At 42.3% G+C, this 26,139-nt stretch overlaps 1 protein-coding gene across 5 annotated transcripts in view; it reads left to right on the top strand.

Moving 5' to 3' along the window:
- dazl (deleted in azoospermia-like) overlaps nt 1-26,139 on the top strand; it is a 191,341-nt gene that overhangs the window by 142,333 nt on the left and 22,869 nt on the right. For 4 of the 5 annotated variants that reach the window (XM_078538542.1, XM_078538543.1, XM_078538545.1 and 1 more), the window contains exon 10: nt 5,347-5,488. The exons of the other annotated variant lie outside the window; for it this stretch is intronic. In XM_078538542.1, the coding sequence (XP_078394668.1) occupies nt 5,347-5,484 (138 nt within the window). In that variant the 3' untranslated portion in view covers nt 5,485-5,488. Of the gene's footprint in view, nt 1-5,346; nt 5,489-26,139 lie in introns of those variants that run through there. 5 annotated transcript variants of the gene reach the window in all.

Below are 26,139 nucleotides of genomic sequence, written 5' to 3' on the forward strand. Positions count from 1 at the left end.
TGTTACTTCTCCAATATTAGCTCATCTCTAAACAGATATTGGCCCTGGTGGCCTGGCACTGACAAGTGTGGAAAATTTCTTTGGCATTACTACAGCAGCCTATATTTCTGATCAAACATTTGTACTGGCCATCTATCTAGCACTTATCCAGATTGTAATCAAAGAAATGTTTGTATGGCACCACATCAAGAAAATCTCTCTCTGGACCATAGCCCTTAGCTAAGAATGCAGAATGCCGTAGACTGACCAGCAGTAGCCAATGATGAGTTTTAAGTTTCTTTTTTTCAAGACTCTATGGACAGGTGCACTGGCAAAAGGCTAAGTCACCCTTTTATAAGATGATCAGCAAGCAATTGATTTTCTCAGGAAAGGAGATAAATGAGTTATGAAAGTTGGTGGTGGATGGAGAGATCCTTTTGCAGAATGCCCATCAACCTTAGTGGGACTTTGGGTTTGAGACCCGCTGCCAAGCATTCAATGAATGTTATACTTATGTTTACAGCTTGGGTGGTGACAACAAAAGGAATTGTTTACCTTCTATTCTTGGGGACCCCCCTTAAGTTCAGTGTGATGGATTTCTTGAGATAGTCCAATCTTAGCCTGCATAAGGGGCAGGAGAACTTTCTTGATAAGTGTATTTCCAACCCAGTAAGGTAGGAAGCAGTGCCGGATCTGATTCTGGACAATGAAGTGGGGCAAGTGGAACTTCTTTTAGTGAAAGAGCATTTGGGAAACTGTGATCACAATATCATTAGGTTTAGAATACTTATAGAAAAAAGATGAGGAACAAAGTTAATTTCAGTAATTTGAAAGGGGATCTGGCCCAGGTGGAATAGAAACCAAGATTGTCAGGTAAAATAATAAATGGAGGCTTTCAAGGAGGGCGTAACTCTCAAACAAACTAGACACATTATGAGGGGCGAAAGGTATCCAAAATTGGAGTGTTCTTTATGACTACAAAAAGTGGGATTACAATGAAACCAAAAAAGGAGGATCGAGGTAAATATCAGGCTCATAATACAGTAGAGAATAGTGCAGTAGAGAACCGGAAGGAAATTAGATGCATAGAGTGGATAAAAAAAAAACTTAGTGCATCCGCACGAGGAGAATGTATTTTAGTAACATATAAAGAAAACAATTACACTCATAACCAGGAAGATTATGGAAAGCACAGGAGGGAATTGAAAAAAGCTAATGCAGGAGACAATGAGAGGTTACGACAGAAGATTAGCAGGCAACATTAAATCGAACCCTAAAACATTTTCTGAACATAAACTGTAAAATATTAATTAGAGAAAAAGTTGGGTCTAATAAGGACCCAAAGGGAGATCTTCATGTAGAGGTAGAAGTCATGGCTGAAGTTTGAATTGACTCCTTTGCATCTTTGTCACAAAGTGAGCGGATGATATGAACGTTGTGATAAGAGAGGGAAATTATGGACATGCTAATATTGGAGAAAATATATGAAAAGGATTAACATTCCTGAAGATTGGGGATAAAAGTAAAGGTGGGGATAGCTGAGGCTCTTTCAATCCTCAGGGTTGGTGCTGGAGGACTAGGCTAAACAGTACAATTCTGAAGGAGTGCAGGAACAGAACCTAGTGGTCTACATGCACAAATCGTTGAAGGTGGCAGGACAGATCTAGAAAGAGATTAAAAAGGCATACAGGATTTTGGACTTTATACATCGGAGCATACAAGGAATTTATGACCCTTTACAAAACATTGCTTTGGCTTCAGCCAGAGTATTGGGTCCAACTCTGGGCACTTAAGAAATATGTGAAGGCTTTAGACAGTGTGCAGGAAAGGTTTGCAAGAATGATTCCAGAGATGTAGAAGTTCAATTATGTGGGAAGATCAGAGAAGCTGGAGCTATTCTCCTTTTAGAGAAGGTTGAGAGCAGATTTGATAGAGGTGCTCAAATCAATAGGGGTGGAAGGTTTGAGAACCAGAGGACTAAGATGCTTGGCAAAAGAACAATAGGGGATATGAGGAAAGCACTTTGTGCAATGAGTGGTTAGGAATGCACGGAGTGTGGTGGAAGTAGATTCAGTTGAGGCTTTCAGAAGGGAATTAGATAAGTGCTTAAAGAGAGAGAGAGTGCAGCCTTATGGGGAAGGGGTGGGAGAGTTGGACTTATTGGGTTGTTCTTGCAGAGAGCTGGTATGAACACAGTGGGTCGAATGGCCACCTTATAGGCTATACATTATATGATTCTATGACTGGAGAGTTGCTAATGCTATAACACTGTACAGGGAAGGGGAGTGGGATAACCCAGGAAACTGAGAGCCAGTCAGCCTAACATGAGTGGTTGGGGAAATTATTGGGAAACCATTATCAGGGACAAAATACATTTATTTTGTTTGGAGAGGCATGGAGTGCCAACATGGCTTTGTTAAAGCTAAATCATGTCTGACTAATGATTAAATCCTTTAAAGGTAGCAGAAGAGGTTGACTTAAGGTGGTGTGGTAGATGTGCATTTGACTTTTGGCCAAGTGTCAAACAGACTTGTAATGAAGATGGAAGTTGTGGTGTGGATATTGAAACAAAAACAGAAAATGGTGGAAAAACTCAGCAGGTCTAACAACATCTGTGGAGAGAAAAACAGAGTTAATGTTTCGAGTCCATATGACTTTCCTTCAAAGCTAAAGAGAAGTAAAAATGTGATGAAATTTATACTGTTTAAGGGGGGTGGAGCAGGTGAAGCTGGATAACACATCTCTCCACAGATGCTGTTAGACCTGTTGAGTTTTTCCAGCATTTTCTGTTTTGTTTCAGATTTCCAGCACCCGCAGTATTTTGCTTTTATATTGAATTGGCTTGGTGAAAGGAAGCAAGGAGTGTGGATGGATGGATGTTTTTTCAAACTGGAGGTGGTTTGCAATGATGATCCCCAGGGTCAGTTTTGAGCCCATTACTCTTTAATTTGATAAAGGACCTAGAGTCTGATTTGGGATCAGTATTATTTTGTAGATGACACAAAACTCGGCAATGTAATAGATATTAATGGATGGTTGTCGACTTAAGTTGCCATAAGATGGTGAAATGGTAGAAGCACGGCAGATGGAGTTCAGTGCAGAGTGTGAAATGATGCACCTTGGGAAGACTAGTACACTAAAATAGCATGATTTTGAAGAATGTAGATGGACAGAAGCACCTTGGTGTCCATATACTCAAATCCTTAAAGGTGGCAGGGCAGGTTGATAAGATATTTAAAGAAAACAGCAGTTACTTGGATTTATAAATAGAGGCATAGAATATAAAAGCAGAGAGTTCATACTCAGACTTTATAAACCTCTCATTAAGCTTCAGCAAGAGTATGATGGCCAATTCTGGATACTATACTTGAGGAAAGATGTGAAAAGCCTTAAAGGCTACAGAGGACAGTATCAGGAATGGAGAAGTTCATGAGGAAAGGCTAGAAAAGTTAGAATTATTCTCCTTGAAGCAGAGATGGTTAAGAGGTAGTATGATAGAAGTTTGCAAGATGATTGGGGGTTTTGATGGAATACATGGCAAAAGGTGAGTGGGTCAATAACCAGAGGTCATCAATTTAAAATCATTGGCAAAAGTTCTAGAGTTCTGGAATACCAGGGTACTGGAAGTTGATTCCGTAAAGAATTTGGAGTTGGAAAGGTACTCCAGGATGATTAACTTAAAGGGTCTTGGACAAAAAGCGGGGATATGGGATTTAACATGATTAGCGTGTAGTGATGCAATCTGGAACGAATAGAGGGGTGATATAAATCAAACTGTAGGGTGCAGGGACAGAGAGACTTGACAAATATTTGAAAGTGACTGGACAAGTTGAGAAGGCTGTTAGAGCATCCTGGATCCGGGGCTCTAAGTCACAAGTACAAAAGCAAAGCAAGGAAGTTATGGTGTAAATCTTCATAACTTATTGGTTGAGGATATTGTTTCCATCTCTGATTGTTTCACTTTAGGAAGGAAGCAAGACTTTTGAGAGGGTGCAGAGAAGAGATTACATATAAATGTAATAAGTATGAGGGACTTCAGTTATATAGAAAAAGCAGAGAATTTGGGATTGCCCTCCTTTAAAGAGAATGCTAATGGGACACTTAATAGGCATTCAAAATCATGAAGGGTTTTGGTAGAGTAAATAAGGAGAAAGGGTTTCCACTGGGAGGAGAGTCTGTAACCAGAGGATACAGGTTTAAGGTAATTGACAAAAGAACTAGAAGGGAGTGGAGGAGAGTTTTGCAATGAAAGAATGATAGAATCTTATAGCACAGAAGGAGGCCATTCAGCCCCACCTGCCTGTGCTAACCTTTTTGAAAGAGTTGTCAAATTCAGTCCGATATCCCAGCTTTTCCCCTATACCTCTTATATATTAGTCTTCAAGTGCATGTCCACTTGCATTTTGAAAGTTCCTGTGGCATCTGCTTCCACCTTCCTTTCAGGTGGTGTGTTCAAGATAGTAATAAAACTGAAATAATTTTCCTGATTCTAGTTCTTTTTTGCCAACATTTTTAAAATATGAGCTCTGGTTACTGATCCACTTGCCAGAGGAAACAGAAAAAGTTGGAAGAAACCCCACTTGAATATTTTAACTGGGTCTTGCCGTAAGCTTTTCTCCTCTGAAAGAGAACAACCCCAGCTTTCTCCAGTTACCTGAAGTCCCTTATCCCTGCTGTCATCCTGGTAAATCTGTACCCTGTCCAAGGCCTTGACATCCTCGCTAACATATAGTTCCTGTAATTACATGCAACACTAACCAGAGCTTTTTAAAAGTTTAAAAAGTAAAAGTTTAGCATAACTTGCATTTTTTTGTTTCGTGCCCCTATTTACAAAGCAGAGCAAACCACATGTTTTTAAGCAACCTGATCTGGAATGTACTGCCTGAAAGTAGTTGAAACCAGTTGAAAAGAAGCCTTCAAGTAGAATTGAATATATACTTAAAAATAAACATTTGAAGAGCTATGGGGAAAGAGGGGAGTGAGACTAATTGGATAACAGAAAGAGTTGGCATAGGCGTAATGGCCTGAGTAACCACCTCCTGTGCTGTATGTTTCAATGAAAAAAACATGTTTGTACCTTCTACTAAGCTGGTCTGGAAACGCAAGTGACATGCGTCCCAAGAGGAAAGTGCCTCTTAAAACAAGCAATTCATCATTCTTCCTGTTTGCTAGGAATGTTTTTGTTCAGTATTATCCATTCTCTACAAAAATAAGACAACAGCTGCTGACTCATCAAGGAAGGATCAGATGCTCCTTGATGGAATCAATATTTGTTTATACTTGTTTTACTTCAATACGAGAAACTTTTTTTTTGTCTTTACACTCCACCCAAAAATAAGTGCTTTGCTCTAAACATTTATTTTTCAGAACTATGTTGATCGTGGGGTGCAAACGCAGTCATGGACTTATTTGCCAATGAATAGGCACAGAACCCATCGTCGAGCATCAGATGATTATGTAAAGGCATGTTGTATTTACAGTGTGAAGTATAGACATTGTTTTTAATTTATTTATGGAGAATCTTAATTTTCTTATACCTTTGTGTAACTACGAAGTTACATAACTGTATGCATAGAATTATAAAGAAATGCAGCACTGAAAAAGGCCATTTTGTCCAATTGGCTAATGCTGGTGTTTATCCTCCACATGAGCCTCCTTACGCTCTTACTACTTGTATCCCTAACAGCACATCCTTCTATTATGTTTTCCTTGCTTCCCCTTAAATGCACCTATGCTATTCATCTCAATCATCCATGTGATCTCAGTTTCCATATTCTAGTCACACTTTTAATAAAGAAGTTTCTCCTGAATTCCTAATTGGATTTATTAATGACTTATTCTTATGACCCCTAATTTTGGACTACCCATGAGTAGAAACATCATCTCTACGTTTACCCTCTTGAATCTCTTTATAGTTTTAATGTCTATTGGGCCACCTTTCACTTTTCTAGAGTTCACTTTTCCAGCCTGTTCAATCTTTTCTGATGGGTATAACCTCTCACTGGTATCTTTTTTTTGGACTCTCTCCAATACCCCTTTTTTAAAATATGGAGACCAGAACTGTTCACATTACTTAGTGTGGTGTAACAAATGTTTTATGTAAAATCTAACATAAAATAAAATTTGGAAATACTCAGGTCAGGTATCACCTGTAGAGAGAGAAAGAGTTAATATTTCAGCTTGATGACCTTATTCTACCTAAGAGCAGATGGTGCCTTTTCTCACTGAAATCTATTTTGTTTTTATGTCAAATTTTGAAAGCAAGCAAAGCCGCTTTGAGGAAAATCAATGTGGGAGGGGAGGTGGGAAACAAGTTGGTGTTGAAGGGACTTCTTGTCCCCTGCCAAAAATATATCAAAGGTGGCCTTTAGCTGTGGTGGCTTCTTTCCCCACCACAATGTCATGCCATCCCACAAAAGAAAATGAGAAACAGTGGACAGAGACAGAACTAAAAGAAAATAAAAAGAGAAAGGAAAACTCGAGAAAGAGAAATTAACAACTGGAAGACAGTTGAGGTAGTCAAGACTAAGATCACAATCTCTGACTTGCCATGTACATACCACAGAGATCAACTGTCAGAAAAACATTTGCATTTATAGTAGTAGCTTTCCTAGCTGCAGGCTGTCCCAAAGTAAGTGAATTGCTTTATTATTGCTGTTATAATGTGCAGAAACACAGCAGCTAATCTGTGCAAATCTTGGTCAAACCGAAGACTGCTCATCTAGAAGGATAAGAGCAGCACATACTTGGGAACACCACCACCAGGAAGTTCTCCCCCCCCCCCAAGCCACTCAGCATCCTGGCTTGGAACTATATTGCCGTTCATTCACTCACTGGGTCAAAATCCTGGAACTCCCTCACTAACAGTATTGTGGGTGTACCTACACTACAGCAGTTCAAGAAGGCAGCTCCCCACCATCTTCACAAGGGCAATTGGGGGTGGGAAATAAATGCTGATCTACCCAGCGCCATCCACATCCCGTAAATTAATAAAAAAAATTCTATCTTTTATAGTAAAGTTGGTTGAGAGTTAGATGTTGACCAAGATACCAGGATACCCTTCTCTTTGTGCACATAAATGCTCCCTTGGCATTAAGAGGGCAGATAGCTTAATATCTCATCTAAAACATGGCAATTCTGACAGTTTAGTGTCCTCAAGGCTGACACCTCAGTGTATTAAAAATCATGCATTGGTTTATACTTTGTCCACAAACCTTAACTTCTCGTGTCACACTTTTGATTTATTTTTGATATATGCCAATGTTTGACATTTTTAAAAGTATCTTTATATGTACATAGTGCTTATGAAAATCTGTAAACTTCATGTAAACAGAAATTGCCTATTGGTTGTAGATTAGATACAATGGAGTTAATTTATGAACACACTAATTGGCAGCCAGTGCCTCCAGAACCCCAGACTTCTGTGTGTTCTTTGTAGATGATTAGTGTTCGAAACCTAATATTCATTGTTTTCCTCTTAAGGGGTTTCCAGCTGCCCCATTTGTATACCTGGCTGCCTGATGTCCGGCTGGGGTTGTTCCAATATTGATTACACTGGTGCTTAACACTTTTTATTAATTTATTGAGCTTTACTGCTCTATGAATATACGATCATTTAGCCTGCTGTAATGTTGTTGGTTGCTCCATTAATTGACTAGATTTTCTTGAGTTTATGAATTTGTTGGTTTCTATTTAGCTATGCTGTAGTCTTCATCTATATCCTTTGTCAGTGAGGTGTGATGTGTGCCATTGTGTTGACTTCTGTGGCATCAGTGTTCTTATTAAGTCATGTCAATCAGAGAAACACATTTGCTCCTTTAAGTTCTCAAGTTTATTGTATTTTTAACCTCCCACTACTGGAGCCCCATGCCATAGCTCACCCTTTATCAGGCTGAGTTGCCTGTAACTTGCCTCTGCCTATCCTCTGTGTGTTGGTGTTTTTTTTTCCTGTTTTTGTACGTTGACTTTTTTGATCTCTGTTTCTGTCTTTGTAATTTTTTGGGTGGGAAGTGGAGAGTGGCGTGCCGAGGAAGAAAGGTTCTTCAAGAGCTGTTTTTTATTATACCCCTGCAAAGAAGATTTAATATGCACTATACTACAGATCCATTGTTTTTTTTTGTTGCTTAGAGCTGAGATAGCTTTTAAAGTCCTAACCTTCACATCATTCCCCATTTCTTAGTTTTCTGAACAGTTGACTCCATGTTGTTCTAGATTTATAACACCTCCCATAACAACGGAAATTGCTTTAGCCCCTCAAACTGTCCAATCATCCAATTAGATCTTGGCTGATCTACATCTCAACTTTATTTACCTGCCCGTGATCCATATTCTTTGATGCCCTTACCTAACAAAAATATATTGACCTCAATCGTGAAAGTTTGAATTCATCCAGCATCCACAGCAAGCTGGGGAGACAAGTCTAGATTTCTACCACCTTTTGCATTATATAGTACTCATGGGGCAGGATTTCCAGCCCTGCCACCTGAAGAGTCGGTGAGGAGCGTTAGTTGGCTGGGGACGGGACTTATCTTCACTCATTCCACCTCAAACTGACCGGCGGCTCTGTAGTCCCAGCAGTGGCCATGACTGGAACTACGAGCAATTCTGAGATTCCAAGTCCTGGATCCATTGGAGGGTGATAGGGAGAAGGGGGATGAGGAAAGGGGGCCCTTAAGGGAGGCCCCCCTTCCCCCCAGTCTGAGGCTTGAGTAGCGTCTCCTGCTAGACTTCCCCCGACTTCCTTCCGCCAGCCTCAATATTTAAGCCAGGCGGAAAGCAGCCCTTAAGGTTTTTTTAATTCATTTATGGGATGTGGGCATCGCTGGCTAGGCCAGCATTTATTGCCCCTTCCCAATTGCCCTTGAGAAGGTGGTGGTGAGCTGCCGCCTTGAACCGCTGCAGACCACATGGTGTAGGTACGCCCACAGTGCTGTATGGGAGGAAGTTCCAGGATTTTTACCCAGTGATTATGAAGGAACAGTGATATATTTCCAAGTCAGGGTGGTGATTGGCTTGGAGGGCAACTACCATCTACAACTTGTCCTTGTAGATGGTAGTGGTTGTGGGTTTGAAAGGTGCTGCCTAAGGAGTCTTGGTGAGTTTCTGCAGTGCATCTTGTACGTGAACTGTCCGTCGGTGGTGGAGGGAGTGAATGTTTGTGGCTGGGGTGCCAATCAAGTGGGCTGCTTTGTCCTGTATGGTGTGAAGCTTCTTGAGTGGTGTTGGAGTGGCACTCAACCAGGCAAGTGGAGAGTATTCCATCACACTCCTGACTTGTGCCTTGTAGATGATGGATAGGCATTGGAGATTCAGGAGATGAGCTACTTGGTTCAGGATTCCTAACCTCTGACCTGCTCTTGTAGCCACAATATTTATATGGCTAGACCAATTCAGTTTCTGGTCAATGGTAACCCCCAGGATGTTGTTAGTGGTAATGTCATTGAATGTCAAGGGGCAATAGTTTCTCTCTTGTTGGAGATGGTCATTGTCTGGCACTTGTATGGTATGAATGTTACTTGCCACTTGTCAGCCCAAGCCTGGATATTGTCCAGGTCCTGCTACATTTGGATGTGGACTACTTCAGTATCTGAGGAGTGGTGAATTGTGAACATTGTGCAACATTTTGCCATTTAAGGGCCTCAATTAGGGTGAGGGCGGGCAAGATGGGGATAGGTGGCAGGAAGACCACCCAGGGATATTTACTAGATACACTTGCAAACCTGCTGGCGGGGACTGTAAACTTTGCTGGTGATTTCACTCTTGAATGCCTAGTTCTATTTTGTAAGATTGTTGTGCTTGCTTTCAACCCCCATCAAAGGATATAGTTTTTCCTTCATCAGTCTTTATCTAAACCCTTGATTATAGAACTGTTCACTGTACTGAAGGGAATGCAAGCCATATTTATGCAACCTGTCCTCATAATTTAACCCTTGGTATCATCCTGATGAATTGGTTTAGCAATCCTATTTAACATTAACATATCCTTCCTGAGGAACTGTGTGCAGCTTTGAACGTAGGATGGGAGCTCACCAAGACTTTATATAACTGAAACATAACTCCCTCCCCTTGGATTTCAACCTCCTTGATAAAGGTTAACAATTCATGAGCTCTTTTGTGCCTGTCCACTAGCATTTAGTGATTTGTGTACAACCTAAGCTCTCTGCTCCTCTACAGTTCCTAGTTTCTCACCACTTGGAAATAGTTTGATGTGACTTCCTGGATTCTCACCTCCACATTGAACTGCATTTGACACTGTTTTGCCCATTTACTTCATCTGCCTATTACTCATACTTGTGCACCTAGATGAGGATTTTTCCCTATCTTCTATTGTTGATCAGTATTAGTCGATTACTGTGTATTCTGTTTATTGCCTGCTTGCAGTCCAACGTTTTTCTATTAACAACATTGAAATCCCCTAACAGCAATGCAGTTGTATATTTCTTTTCTTCAATTCAAATTTCTATTACCACTATCGACTTTGCTTCAGCAACAAGAGAAAAGAAGTCTTCAGCATAACTTGATTTCCCAATGCTTTTTCGAGGGTGTCATATATAATGCTTGGTAATAGCTGGCTAGATGTTCACAACAATGTAGCTGGAGATGATAGAGAGTCTTCAGAAGAAACCAGGACAGCAGCAGCAAGTCTCTACAAGCCCTCAGCCAGCAAGGCTTTTTTATTTCACACTTGGAGGCAGCAGCTATCGAGACAAGAGAAGCAAGAAAAGAACAACAGGGCCTCGAGTACAGGTGAGAATGGATGATGTGCATAGTGAAACCAGATGAACAGTAGCAGCAGTTGGATGGCCCACACACCCATTAGCTCTTGATCCAACTGGACCTGTTTTTTGCCATGCTTAAAAGCAGCCAACCAGGCAAGAAAAAACAAGAGAAAAGTTTAAATAGATAATTAGGAGGGGTTGAGGGGAAAAAAACTGGGGTAAGGCATTTAAAAATTCAATAATCATTTAAAACAGATACTGAATTGAAATTCCACTTTGTACCTGAGCCTCCAGAAATTATGAAGGATGCTCAAATCCCTGAAGGTTCAAGGTCCTACTCATCCATGTCACCTTCCCTTTCACATAGCTGCAGCAATGTTGCACTTACAAGTGTGTATTTCACAAGGCTTTTGACCTTTCTCACTATTCTGCTAATTAATTTGATTTCAATGTTTAAGAAGAAATCCGCACACTCGGCAATTCATCAGCAGAACAATGCCACAATATTTGCTACAATCTTCAGCCAGTAGTGCCGAGTGGATGACCCATCTCGGCCTCCTCCGGAGGTCCCCAGCATCACAGATGCCAGTCTTCAGCCAATTGGATTCACTCCATGTGATGGCTGAAGGCACTGGATACTGCCAAGGCTATGGGCACTAACAACGTTCCAGCAATAGTACTGAAGACTTGTGCTCCAGAACTTGCCGTGCCCCTAGCCAAGCTGTTCTAGTACAGCTACAACACTGGCATCTACCCAGCTATGTGGAAAATCACCCAGGTATGCCCTGTACACATAAAGCAAGACAAATCCAACCCAGCCAATTACCGCCCCACCAGTCTACTCTTGACCATCAGTAAAGAAGTGGAAGGGGTCATCAACAGTGCTATCAAGCGGTACTTGCTTCGCAATAACCTGCTCACTGATGCCCAGTTTGGGTTCTGCCAGGACCACTCAGCCCCTGACTTCATTACAGCTTTGGTTCAAGCATGGACAAAAGAGCTGAACTGAGGTGAGAGTGACTGCCCTTGACATCAAGGCAGCATTTGACCAAGTGTGGTATCAAGGAGCCCTAGCAAAACTGGAGTCGATGGGAATCAGGGAAAACTCTTCGCTGGTTGGAGTCATGCCTAGCACAAAGGAAGATGGTTGTGGTTGTTGGAGGTCCGTCATCTCAGCTCCAGGACATCACTGCAGGAGTTCCTCAGGGTAGTGTCCTCAGCCCAGCCATCTTCAGCTGCTTCATGAATGACCTTCCATCATAAGGTTAAAAGTGGAGATGTTCACAGATGATTGTACAGTGTTCATCACCATTCGTGACTCCTCAAATACTGAAGCAGTCCATGTCCAAATGCAGCAAGATCTGCATTTAACAAGAGAGACCACCTTTAACAAGAGATAATCTAATCATCACCCCTTGACATTCAATGGCATTCCCATCACTGAATCCCCCACTATCAACATCCTGGGGGTTACCATTGACCAGAAACTGAACTGGATTAGCTATATGAACACTGGCTACAAGAGCAGGTCAGAAACAAAAACAAAAACAGAGTTACCAGAATTCTGTTTTTGTTTCTGTTTTTGTTTTTGTTTTGGATTTCCAGCATCCGCAATAGTTTTTTGTTTTTATATAAGAGCAGGTCAGAGGTTGGAATCGTTTGAGTAACTTGTCTCCTGACTCCCCAAAGCCTGTCCACCATCTACAAGGCACAAGTCACTTGCCTGGCTGAGTGCAGCTCCCACAACACTCAAGAAGCTTGACACTGTCCAGGACAAAGCAGCCCACTTGATTGGCACCACATCCACAAACTTTCACTCCCTCCACTACCAATGCATGGTAGCAGCAGTGTGTACCATCTACAAGATGCATTGCAGGAATTCACCAAGGCTCCTTCGACAGCATCTTCCAAACCCATGACCACTACCATCTAGAAGACAAGGGCAGCAGATACATGGGAACACCACCACCTGGAAGTTCCCCTCCAAGCCACTCACCATCTTGACTTGGAAATATATCGCCGTTTCTTCACTGGGTCAAAATCCTATAACTCCCTAACAGCATTGTGGGTGTACCTACACCACATGGACTGCAGAGGTTCAAGAAGGCAGCTCACCACCACCTTCTCAAGGGTAACTAGGGATGGGCAGCGAAGCCCACATCCTGTGGATGAATTAAAAAAATATTTATTGTCTATCTAAAAGAATTCAACAAAGTAACTTTTTTTATAAGGGCTTGTGCTTTAAACCATGTTCTACTTTCTATTTTCCCCAAGGTGTTCCTTTATCTTATGAAATCTTTTAAGTTTCACTTTTTTCTGGGACCAATTCAAAAGTTACATCACAGATATCTGGAATTCACTGATTTCTCTTCAGATTTCTAGCTATTCTCTAAGTTACAAGATTTCACGGGGATCCTTCCATTAGCCTTTGGCTAAGCGCTCTTCAGTTTCTTCACCGACCTCATGAGTCTGGATGTCACAGCTCTAGCATGGGCCTAACTGCGACTCCTGCGTAGTGGCTTTAAACACCTTTGGTTTCCAATAGCATGCTGCTTTGGTTTCAGACTGCAACCATGCTGATTACTTCGAGAACTGCAACAAGATTAAGTGCCTTTTATTGAGGATTATTATAGACTTCCTCCTTAAGCTTCCAGCTAAACACATCTCCAGTCGTTTTTTACTGGAATAACTGCAAAATGTGATGTCGCCAGTTCTTTAGCTAAGTAAGTCTACCTGCTCTTCTATGACTTTGCCTTTTTAACTGTTAACCTCTTAAGTCAACATGACCCCAGCCATTTAAGTGCAATAACTCCAAGCTTGTTTGAGTTGCATTCACCCCAGGTTTACTCATCAGTTTCTCAACCAGATGCCCCCATTCTCCACAGTCAAAACTTTAATTCCCAAAACTAAAAGTAGTATTCTAAAATACATGAACTATGAACTAGACATTGGTAACAACAGGCTATCAGCTAGTTCGTGTTGACTACATAGGAGTGAACAGCTCCCACTGTCTAAGCTCCTTTGTGCATGGCTGCTGTCCTCTGTGGTGTTAGGAAATGTGAGTTGCAGCTCTTGTCAAAGGCTATGAAACTTGTTTGAATTCATCTGATAGATACAGAAAGTGGTGCTGTCCTTCCTTGTGTTAATGTCACTGATTTGTCCATGCCATCAACATTGGAAAGCTGGATGGCCTTAGTCAAAAGAAATGTCACCCTAGTATGTCCTATACCAGACATTGTAGGGGAAAAAATAATCATGACTTTTTGATTTTTGATGGAGCAAAATCTTTTTTAAGTGGTTATTGTTAATGGAGCTTCGCATTCTTGGGAACATTGCAACAAAACTTTTACTAACTCTGTATAGACCTCCTGTGCAGCAACATTTTAAAAGCTGTTAAACAGCAGATGGAGCTGTAGGAATGTTTTGGCACAGGGTTAACAGGCTTCAGAACACTTACTTGATTGGCAATTTGCTATTTTACATTGAGACTCATTACAATGCCACCTACCAATGCTGTGAATCCTAACGGGTGAATTAGGGCATCTTAGTGTAGGAATCCTCATAGAAAATGTTTTGAATGGCACACATTCCAATTTTTTGTATAATGGTTGTTATTGTTAATGGAGCTTTGCATTCTTGGAAACATTGCAACAAAACTTTTACTCACTCTGTATAGACCACCTGTGCAGCAACATTAGAGATGTTTGCTTTGATTTCTGCTGAAATGGAAGGTCTGTGGTGGGAATGGTGTGCAGTTAAGAAGCAGGTAGCAGCTTCTTCAAGTGCACTGATCTTAACGCGGTGCCTGATTTTAAATAACATCCTGCCTGACATTACCTGGCTGGCGGTGGGGGGAGTGGAAATTAGGTGGCAACCAGCCACAGCTGGGGAAATAATAATGGGGAGCCAGGTAAAGGCAGAGGAGTTGAATAAATACTTCACTTCTGTCTTCATGGTAGAAGATACTAATAGCATTCCAAAAATACTAAGTAAGGGGCAAAAGGGAGGGGGCGGAAATAAATCCAATAACTATCACTAGAGAAAAAGTACTAGGGAAACTAATGGGGCTAAAGGCCGATAAGTCCCCTGAACCTGATGGGTTGCATCCTAAGATATTAAAGGAAGTAGCGACAGAGATGGTGGATGCACTGGTAGTAATCTTCCAAGAATCCTTAGATTCTGGAAAGGTCCCAGAGGATTGGAGAATGGCCAATGTAACACACCCTTATTCAAAAAGGGAGGGAAACAAAAAACAGGTAACTATAGTTAGCTTAACATCTGTCATTGGGAAAATGTTGGAGTCTATTATAAAGGATGTAATGGCAGAGCATTTTGAAATGCATAATCTAATCAAGCAGAGTCATGAAGGGGAAATCATGACTAACAGATTTATTAAAATTCTTTTGAGGGGGTAACGAACAAGATAGATAGAGTCTAGGACCAGAGGGCACAATCTGAGTAAGGGGGCGCCCATTTAAAACACAGATGAAGAGGAATTTCTTCACTGAGGGTAGTGAATCTGTGGAATTCTTTACCGCAGAGGGCCGTAGAGGCTGGGTCGGTAAGTATATTCGAGGCTGAGATAGACAGATTTTTAATCAGTAAGGGAATCGGGTTATGGGGAAAAGGCAAGAAAGCGGAGTTGATGATTATCAGATCAGCCATGATCTCATTGAATGGTGGAGCAGACTCGATGGGCCGAATGGCCGACTTCTGCTCCTACATCTTATGGTCTTATCTGTGGAAATATTTCCCAGCAGTCAATTGTAGAATAGGTTCAGGGCATTGACTGATTGGGGTGGGATTTCCTTGTGATTGAGAGGAGACTGGGGCTTGGGTGGTTCAGAGACTTTGGGTGAGGAAGTACTTTTGCTCCTTCAGGCCCAGAAGCAGTTCAGAGAAGGACATTTTTAAACACACTGCCCTCTTTTGGCCAGTTTGGCTCTTTACATTATGGTTCTGCTGCTGGGCAGCAGGCAGTGCAGGACCCTCCCAGGTTGATGTTAGACATTGTTAGACCCTGACTTTGACATGTTAATTAGGCTCCTGCCGGCTTTTAGCCACAGCCTCATCAATGGTGTCAATTGCTATTATAATGACTGGGAACACAGATGGAGGCAAGATTTTAATGTTCAAGCTGTTATGCCAACCTTTTCCTGCCCCGAGAGAAAGGAACTTCAAAAATGAAGCCAAAATGTGTAATCCCCCCATGTTATTCTTCTTTTCCCACCTATTTCCATTATTTTTAAATCTAAAACTAAAACTTTGATAGTCTTTCCACCCCACCCCCACTAGAGCTGTACCTTGAGTATCCTGCCTTCCATTCTTAATTAGCACTTTTCTTAGATAATATCACCACCTTCAACACCTCTTTGATCCTTTTGTCTGTGACATCTTTTGATTATCTTCTCCTATCACTGCTTGCTTATCCCCACAACCACCCCACCCTCAACTTCTCTCTCCCCCCGCCCCCCACCTTAGACCAGCTTATATTTCACCTCTCTCCTAACTATACTTCAGTTCTGCCGAAGGGTCGTGAGGACTCGAAACGTCAACTGACTTCTTCTCCAACGATGCTGCCAGACCTGCTGAGTTTTTCCAGGTAATTCTGTTTTTGTTTTGGATTTCCAGCATCCGCAGTAGCTTTTAGCTTTTTGTTTTTATCCCCCCATGTTATTGTTCAGTGACTTGGAAACATGTGCTATATATCTTTCTTGCATTTTTTTGTCTGTGCTTTTTTCTTTAGATTTTTCTGTTCTTTGTTTTTTGTCATTTTTCTTTTTTCTCACTTTGAATAATATGGAGGGAATAGATTACCAGTTTAGTGTTGGAACCAGCAAATGAAAAGCACATGTGGCAGTGCTGAATGGAAGCATTGTGAAAATCAGCAGTAGCAGGCTGGTAGGGCATGGGGCTGGGGTGACTTGGTGGCAAGCAGCAATAGAAGAAAAGGGTGGGTTCTTATGAAAAGTTGGTGGTGAACACCTATGAATGAATGAATCCAGAGAAGGCATTGGGATGTGGTAGGAACTAAGGTTGGGAGCAGGTGAGTGCGATTGTATGAGTGTATTGATGACCAAGAGAAACAAGCCTAGTCCACTTGCTCCCAGCATATCTTTGGTGCCAATGTTACTCAGGTCAAAACAAAATAATCTAACAAAAAGTGGCTTTAAGCATTGAGTAGGCAATTGCAATTGTTTTTCTAAACTGCCTAGCATGCTTTTTTAAATGTGTTCGACCAGTATTGACCATCCCCAACTTTTTTCGAAGATGATGAGATGCCTTCTTGAACAGCTGCAGGTCCAAGTGGTGTAGATATGTACGCAATGCTGTTAAGGAGTGAGTTCCAGGATTTTGACCCAGTGACAGTGAAGGAACAACGATTAGAATTCCAAGTCACAATGGTGTGTGACTTAGAGGGTAACGTATATGGGAATGTTCTTCTAGGTGGTAGAAGTTGAAATGTGCTGTCGTGGGAATCTTGGTAGTTCTTGCAGTGTATCTTGCAGATGGTGTACACTGACCATAGTGTGTCGGTAGCAGAGAGCGTGAATTTTAAGGCGGTGGATAATATATCAGTTGAGCAGGTTCTTTTTTTTATTTCCGTGACTCCAGCGTTGCTGGCTAGGGCAGCATTTATTGCCCATCCCTAATTGCCCTTGAGAAGGTGGTGGTGAGCTGCTGCCTTGAACCGCTGCAGTCCCTGTGGTTTAGCTACACCCACAGTGCTGTTAGGGATGGAGTCCCAGATTTTGACCCAGCGACAGGGAAGGTATGGAGTTTTATTTCCAAGTCAGAATGGTGAGTGGCTTGGAGGGCAACTTTCAAGTGGTGGTGTTCCCATGTGTCTGCTGTCCTTGTCCTTCTAGATGGTAGTGGTCATGGGTTTGGAAGGTGCTATCTAAGAAGCCTTGGTGACATTGCTTTGCCCTGGATGGTGTTGAGCTTCTAAAGTGTTGTTGGAAGTGCAATAATTCAAGCAAATGGAGAACATTCCTTCACACTCCTGACTTGTGCCTTGTAGATGGTAGACAGGCTTTGGGGAGTCGGGGTGAGTTGCTGGCTGTAAAATGCACAGCCTCTGATCTGTTTTTGTAGATTCTCAGTATTTGACTGGTCCAGTTTCTGGTCAGTGACATGGGATGATGTTAAAACCAAGGAGAGGTGGTTAGACTCTTGTTGGAGATGGTCATTGCGTGGTGCTTGTGTAGCATGAATGTTCCTTGCCACTTGGTCTGAATGTTGCCCAGGGCTTGCTGCTTGCAGGTATGAATATCCTCATAGAGGAACTGCAAATGGTATTAGCACTGCAATTATTAATGAACATCCCTGTTTCTGGCCACATGATGGAGGGAAGGTCATTAATGAAGCAGCTGAAGATGATTGAGCCTAGGACATTGTGCTGAGGAACTTCTGCAGCGATATCCTAGGGCTGAAATGATTGCCTTCCAATAACCACGACCATCTTCCTTTTGTGCTAGATATAACTCCAGGCAATAGGATGATTTCCATCTGATTGACGTTAATTTTGCTCAGGTTCCTTGATGTCAGAAGCTGCCTTGATGACAAGCACAGTTACCCTCATGTCTATGTTTGGACCAAGGCTGCAATGAAGTCAGGAGCCAAGTGGCCCTGGTGGAACCCAAACTGAGCGTCATTGAGCAGACTATTGGTGAGTTTGTGCTGCTTGATATCACTGTTGATGACACCTTCTGTCATTTTATTGATGATTTGAGGGCAGACTGGGCCAGTTATTGGCTGGATCGGATTTGTGGACAGGACATACTGGGCAATTTTCCATGTTGCTGGGTAGGTGCCAGTGTTGCAGCTGCACTAGAACACCTTGGCCAAAGGCACGGCTACTTCTGGAGCACATCTTCAGCACTACAGCTATAATGTTGTTAGAGCCCATAGCTTTTTGCCGTATTCAGTGCACTCAGCCATTTCTTTATTCTGTGGAGTGAATCTAATTGGTGAAAACTGGCAGCCTGCAAAGGTAGGGATTTCAGGAGGAGACAACAATATAATCCACTTGGCATTTCTGGCTGAAGATGGTTGAAAAAGCTTCAGTTTTTTTTTTGCACTGATGTGTCGGGCTGTTCCATCATGGAGCCTCCTTTTCCTGTTAGTTATTTAATGGTCCACCACCATTCATGGCTAAATGTGGCAGGACTGCGAAGCTTTGATCTGATCCATTGGCTTTGGGATCGCTTAGCTCTGGCTATGCAATACTGCTATGCATGGTAAGTATCACCAGATTGGAACCTCGTTTTCAAGTATGCCAGCTGCTACTCCTAGCTTGCTCTCTTCCCCAGCCCGAACTGGGGTTAGTCACCTGGCTTGACAATAATGATGGAGTGAGGGATGTATTGGGCTATTAGGCTACAATATAATTGTACTGCTGCTGATAACCCATAGCACCTCGTGGATGCCCAGTTTTGAGCTGCTGGATCTGTTCTGGTGGTAGTGCCACACATTGTGATGGTAGGACTCCTCCACAAGGACTGTGCAGTGGTCAATACTGGCATGGATAGATGTATCTGTGGCAGATAGATTAGTGAGAACAAAGTTTCTAGGTTTTTTCTCTGTTGATTCCATCACCTGCTGCAGGCCTAGTCTGGCAGCACTGTCTATCAGGACTTGACTGGCTTGGTCAGTAGTGGTGCGAGCAAGCCACTTGTGATGGATTTTGAAGTCTCCACCCAGAGTAGATACTGTGCCCTTCCTACCCTTGGTGTTTCTTCCTGGTGGCATTCAAGATGGAGGTTTATTGATTTGTCAGCTGAACGAGGGTTGTAATGATAATCAGCGGAGGGTTCCTTGTCCGTGCTTGGCCTGATGCCATGAGACGACTGGAGTCAATGTTGAGGAATCCCAAGACCATTCTCTTTTACCTGTATACCAGTCCTGTATAACCATTCAGCTTTACTCTTGATTCTTTTGTAGCTGTTTCATGAAACAGAGTGGCTTGCTAGGTTATTTCCAAAGGAAATTAAGAATCAGTCACATTGCTATGGTTCTGGAGTCAGATCTATGACGGACAAGGTAAGAATGGAAGATTTCCTCCCCTAAAGCACATTGGTGAATCGGATGGATTTTTATGACAATCCACAAGTTTCACAGTCACCATTACTGATTCTAGCTTTTTATTCCAGATTTATATAATTGAATTTATATTCCCCAACTGCCATGGTAAGATTTAAACTTCTGTCTCTGGATCATTAGGGCAATAACATAACCATTATCGAATCTTACTGCGATCAACGAATGATGGTGCGTGTATGTGCATTTAAAAATAATCTTGATTTGATGTTAGTGGTTGAAACTAATAAATAATTTTTAAAGTTATGTGAACTGACGGATACACCCTTCGCAGTACTAAGTTGGGAACCAGTAATTTATTTTTAATGCTACCAACAAATTCAGTCTACTGCCAAATCCTGGCCAAAAAAAACAAGGGTGCAAAAGAAAGTTGGGTATAAAGTAGAAGGGCCTCATTTCTAATGTCTGTCATATGCATGTAATCGTGGACGGAACTTAATACTCCTTAACATGACGCAGGTTGGCAGGCAGACAAGGGCTGTAAAATTGAGCATAATGCCTTGGCGCAATTCCTGGGTGCCAGCCCCCAATCTCCACCACAATTTTACATGTGGTGGGGCGGTGGGTATTGGGCGGCCCCATTTACCTTTGGGCAAATTCAGACCCTTAAGTGGCTAATTATTCACCACTAAAGTGGCTGTTCCCAGCCTGTCACAATTTTTGCCGTGACAAGTGGAGGTTGGCATCAAGTTTAAAACCAGCCGGTCTCCCTTCTCAGGCTGTGGCAGGAAAGGGGGCTGGTACCTCCTTTATGGTCTTCCTGGGTCTGTTGGAGACCTGACCCACCCCACCCCAACCCAACCCAAAGGTCCTGCTCCCAGTGGTGCTGCTGGGACTAGAGAGCTGCTGGCCATTTGATTGGCTAGCAGCACTCAGAGGACTTCTCCCCAGATGGGGGTGGAATTCCCACCCTGAGCCAATTAATGTCTTGCTGAGCGTTAAATAGCTGTGGGGCAACCAGCCAGAGCAGAAGCAAATTCGTCACTGACTTTTTTTGCCAGTGGGCGGGATCCTTGGCACAACATAAAGTCCTGCCCATGTTTCCATCTGTTAATTTGTGTGGGTTTTTTTATTCATTCACGGGATGTGGGCTTAGCTGGCTGTGCCAACATTTGTTGCTCTTGAGAAGGTGGTGGTGAGCTGCTGCCTTGAACCATTGCAGTCCATGTAGTGTTGCTAGGAAGGGAGTTTTGACAAATATTTGCTACCAACCTGGACCTGAGCCATTACTTTTTTTTTCTCTTGGCTTCTCAGACCTTGCTGACCTGTTGCCTTCCCTTCCTGTCATCCAGTCATGTTAACTTTCATTTCTCCTCTTGGTACTTTATCCCCTCCTTACTCCACCCATCACTGATACTCTGTGCTCCTCTTTTGCTGCCACTTCTCTGAATTTGAATGCCTTTTTAGTTAACAGCTACATTCTAGACATCCTCAGAAGGACCACATGGCACCCGTTTTATCAAGCAATTCCAAATGCCCTATCCATTTCTTTCTCCAACAATCCCAGCACAATCATTGGGCTAACCACCTCAACCTCCATTCCCATCCCAATCACCAACCACTGACACCTTTGATTCTAGTCAATCACAACTTCACACATCTCCCTCCAGTTGTTTGTTTACATGTAAACGAGGAATTTGCCATTAATGATAATGTGGATGATTGCATTGATCCCCTTGTTTTGACAAATATTGCTCACAGGTGGTATCAACTTGGTTTTTACTGCAGCCTCCCTGCCTTGACTATATTTTCTACCACTTGTCCCATCTAAACTGCTGCATCAGAGCCTGGCTCATCACTAAATCACATCTTGGCCCCGTCCCATTTTCTCTAGAACTTTCTTCTCTTTCAAGGTTCTTTTGTTTGAAATCTTCATTCTTTATGCCACCCTCACCCCATTCTGGTTTCATACAGAAAATTCCCCCTTCCTTTTCTTAGCCTGCGTATTCAATGACAACTCATCCATGATTTTGATCTTCTACATTTCCCTTGCCTTCTCTCATGAATTAATTGTACTGTTTTAACCTCTTTCTCCATATAAAATCTACCCTTGTTCAGGAAACATGCTTGACCATTTCCTGTGGCCTCTTTACTTGCTGGTCTCTATTCCAGACCTGGTTATCACTGATTATTTCCTTTTATATCTCACCATCTGCCTCCTCTTAACCCCTTTCATTCTTACTTCCTTCTGTGCCCTCCCCGGGTCAAAAACTCTCCCCCCCAAGTCACTTGCAGTTACACTTTCTAAACCCAACTGCCTAACTTTTATTAGCCTTGCCTTTTGCAGTCATCAATGTGCTTAATCACCCCTTCATGCCCATTTTTGCCCGTGTCTTCAACAAAACCTTTTCCCTGTCCCATTTGATTGATATCCCCCCCACCCCAGGGGCGGCTCTCATCTTTACACCCTAAAGCAGACAGGGTTTAGACATGAGTATAAGAAATAGAAGCAGGAATAGATCAGACCTTGAGCGTGCTCTGCCATTCTATATGATCATGGCTGATCATTGCCTCAATTCCACTTTCCTACCTGTTCTCCATATCCTTTGATTTCTTGGGTGACCAGAAATCTGCCCCTGAGCCTTGAATATACTCAACAATGGAGCATCCACAATTCTGTGAGTAGAGAATTCTAAAGATTCACAACCCTTTTTAAGTCATGAAATTTCTCCTTGTTATCCCTGTGTGTTACAGTCTGCCAACTTGAAAATACCCCTCGTAACTCTACTCTTTGGCTAATGGATGGGAAGCAATCTTTCATCTATACTCCTTGAGCCTTTGCATGTGCCATCTTATCAAATGCCTTTTGGAAATCCAAAATTGGCTACTCTTTCTTTACTAGTTACAGCCTCAAAAAAACTATAATAAATTTGTCAAATATGATTTTCCTTTGGTAAAACCATGTTGGCTTTGTTTGATTGTATCATGATTTTAAGTGCATGTTAAGACTTCCTTAACACATTCCAGCATTTTTCTGACAGCTGATGTCAGGCTAACTGACCTGTAGTTCCCTGTTTTCTCTCCTTTTTTGAATGGCAGTGTAATATTTGCTAACTTAAAATCTGCTGGGATTGAAGTTTTGGAAAATCGTAATCAGTGTATCCACTATCTCTGCAGCTACCTCTTTTTAAAAACCTCAGATGTAGACCATCAAGTACTGGGGATTTGCTGGATTTTAAGATTTGTTTCTTTATATTGCCCATAATCAGTACATTGATATGTAACAGGTGTGTGTTTTTCTACCTTGGAGTATGTCCCAATTAAATAATTTAACAGCAAGCTTTTGAGGGTTTAAAATGTCATTTATTCTCTCTCACTTCTTCACCCATCATCCCCTCATGCGCAGGTTAGAAAGAGATGAAGATAATATGCTGTTACGGGCCATAATTATCTCAGCCTCTTTCGTGGCAGGCCTGTAGTTTCTTAGAGGCAATCGATGCTTTCTAGTTGAAGTGAAGATCTTGTAAAGCAAATGATTTTCAGCAAGCTGTGAGATCTCTTGTGGTTGAATTTCTAGGAGGTTGGTTCTCAGGTGAACTCTAACTGGAACAGGTTAGAGAGGTCCTTCTCCCACTTTCATGGTATTGCTCTATATTACCTTGCGTGTTTGGATGACAACAGCTGGTTTGGCTTTTAGTGGAATTTGCTGTCTGCAAGCAGCTTTTGCTGATTTAAGAGTTGACAGAAAACATGGCTGTTTCTTCATGTGATGTTCGACAAGTTCAAAGTCCTTTTCCAAATAAGGTAAGTGGTTACCTTGAGTAAACAGCCAATGTTGTTGTTTGACACCTTAAAGAATTTTAGGCAGCCAGTATTCTTCGTATTTGATCCATTCAATTTGAAATTATTCATTTGAATTAGTATCAGGGAAGGTATTGATTCAACATTAGTCTGAATGTTCCTCTTGAGATGGGAGTGTTGTCAATCCACAAAAGTCAGGTGATCCTGAGGTGGCCATCTTTTGCAGTCTTTTGTCACCAGTTCTAAAATGATAGTTTGAAGTTCAGAATATACTGGGGCATAACATCCCTTAAGCTTCCCTAGTACTTTATTTCTCTGCTGATGTTAATTAACTCATTTTCCTCACTCTAATTAGCTCCTTGGTTACCCTCTATTTCTGGTATGCAATTTGTTCTGTGAAGACAGACACAAAATATTTTACTTAATGTTTCTACCATTTCTTCATTCTTGATAATACAAGTTTATAAACTTGTAAAAGCTCCTACAATCTTTTTATATTCCTGGCTAGTTTACCCTGGTATTCTATTTTTTCCTGTTTTAATCAGCTTTTTGGTGGCCTTTTGTTGGTTTCAAAACACTCCAATCCTCAGACTTACTATTATTCTTTGCAACATTATGAGCTGCCACTTTCAATCTAATGCAATGCTTATCCATCTGTGCCTCTAGGGAAGTTCTTTCTTGCTGAGTTTGATTTCACTGGAATGTATTTTTGTTGAACAGTTTGAATTGTTTCTTTTAAGTGTTTCCCACTGTTCATTTTGGGGAGGTGATGGCGCAGTGGTGTTGTTGCTGGACTAGTAATCCAGAGAAAATAAAAACAGAATTACCTGGAAAAACTCAGCAAGTCTGGCAGCATCGGCGGAGAAGAAATCAGTCAACGTTTCGAGCCCTCATGGCCCTTCGGCAGAACTGAAGCATAGTTTCAACAAGGGAGAAATATAAATTGGTTTAAGGTGGGTGGGGGGGAAGAGACACATTGAGGGTGTGGTGTGAGCAGATAATCAAAAGATGTCAGAGACAAAAGGGTCAAAGAGGTGTTGAAGGTGGTGGTCTTTGTCTGAGAAAAGTGCTAATTAAGAATGGAAGACAGGATATTCAAAGTACAGCTCTAGTCCATCACCCCCTACTCCTCAACCCCCACTTATGGCACCTCCCCATGCCCACGCAGAAGATGCAACACCTGCCCCTTCACTTCCTCTCTCCTCACCGTCCAAGGGCCCAAACACTCCTTTCAAGTGAAGCAGCATTTCACTTGCATTTCCCCTAACTTAGTCTACTGCATTCGTTGCTCCCAATGCGGTCTCCTCTACATTGGAGAGACCAAACGCAAACTGGGCGACCGTTTTGCGGAACACCTGCGGTCTGTCCGCAATAAAGACCCAAACCTCCCTGTCGCTTGCCATTTTAACACTCCACCCTGTTCTCTTGCCCACATGTCTGTCCTTGGCTTGCTGCATTGTTCCAGTGAAGCCCAACGCAAACTGGAGGAACAGCACCTCATCTTCCGCCTAGGCACTTTACAGCCTTCTGGGCTGAATATTGAATTCAACAACTTTAGATCTTAAACTCCCCCTCCCCCCATCCCCACCCCGTTTCTTTCCCCCCCCCACCCGCCTTTTTTTTCAATAATTTATATAGATTCTTCTTTCCCCACCTATTTCCATTATTTTTAAATCTAAAACTAAAACCTTTAGTCTTTCCACCCCACCCCCACTAGAGCTGTACTTTGAATATCCTGTCTTCCATTCTTAATTAGCACTTTTCTCAGACAAAGACCACCACCTTCAACACCTCTTTGACCCTTTTGTCTCTGACATCTTTTGATTATCTGCTCACACCACACCCTCAATGTGTCTCTTCCCCCCCACCCACCTTAAACCAATTTATATTTCTCCCTAGTTGAAACTATGCTTCAGTTCTGCCGAAGGGCCATGAGGGCTCGAAACGTTGACTGATTTCTTCTCCGCCGATGCTGCCAGACTTGCTGAGTTTTTCCAGGTAATTCTGTTTTTATTTTTTGGATTTCCAGCATCCGCAGTAGCTTTTAGCTTTTTGTTTTTATCTTTGTGTTTGATTGACTGCCACCTCTCTTCAAAAAAAATGCCCTCTTGGAAGACGTATGGTTCTGTCCTCCGACAGGATTTCCGACTGTCTCTTCTGCCCTGCTCACCTTCATTGCTTTCCATTTCTCTCCTGGTGTTTGACAAGGTGTTTACTAAAACCCGCTTTCACAGCCGTATCTCCTTTCTCAGTGACTGTCTCCGTCTCCAACTCACCCCACGTGGATTTCAACTGAAATTCCATCCCTCTTGTTTCGAACCCACCCAGGATTACAGGTATCTCCGGGACACAAAACGTTTCTCGGACTGCTGTTCCCGTCGCATTCTGAGATCCACACTCAGTGCCATGCGCCGCCATATGAACACACTCGACCTCTCCCTCCAGCAGCACCGCCGCACCCTTTTTCAAAGCTGCGCGTGCCCCCAGTTTCATTTTATTCTTCGCCTCATCCGTCGCCTCAACAAGAAACTTTTTCTCTTTCTCTCAAGTGCTAAGGAACGCAAGCTCCAACAACTCATCGACTCCAACACCCATCGGG

Source organism: Cetorhinus maximus, chromosome 3, assembly GCF_964194155.1.
Source record: "Cetorhinus maximus chromosome 3, sCetMax3.hap1.1, whole genome shotgun sequence".
In the NCBI taxonomy this organism is placed as follows: Eukaryota; Metazoa; Chordata; class Chondrichthyes; order Lamniformes; family Cetorhinidae; genus Cetorhinus; species Cetorhinus maximus.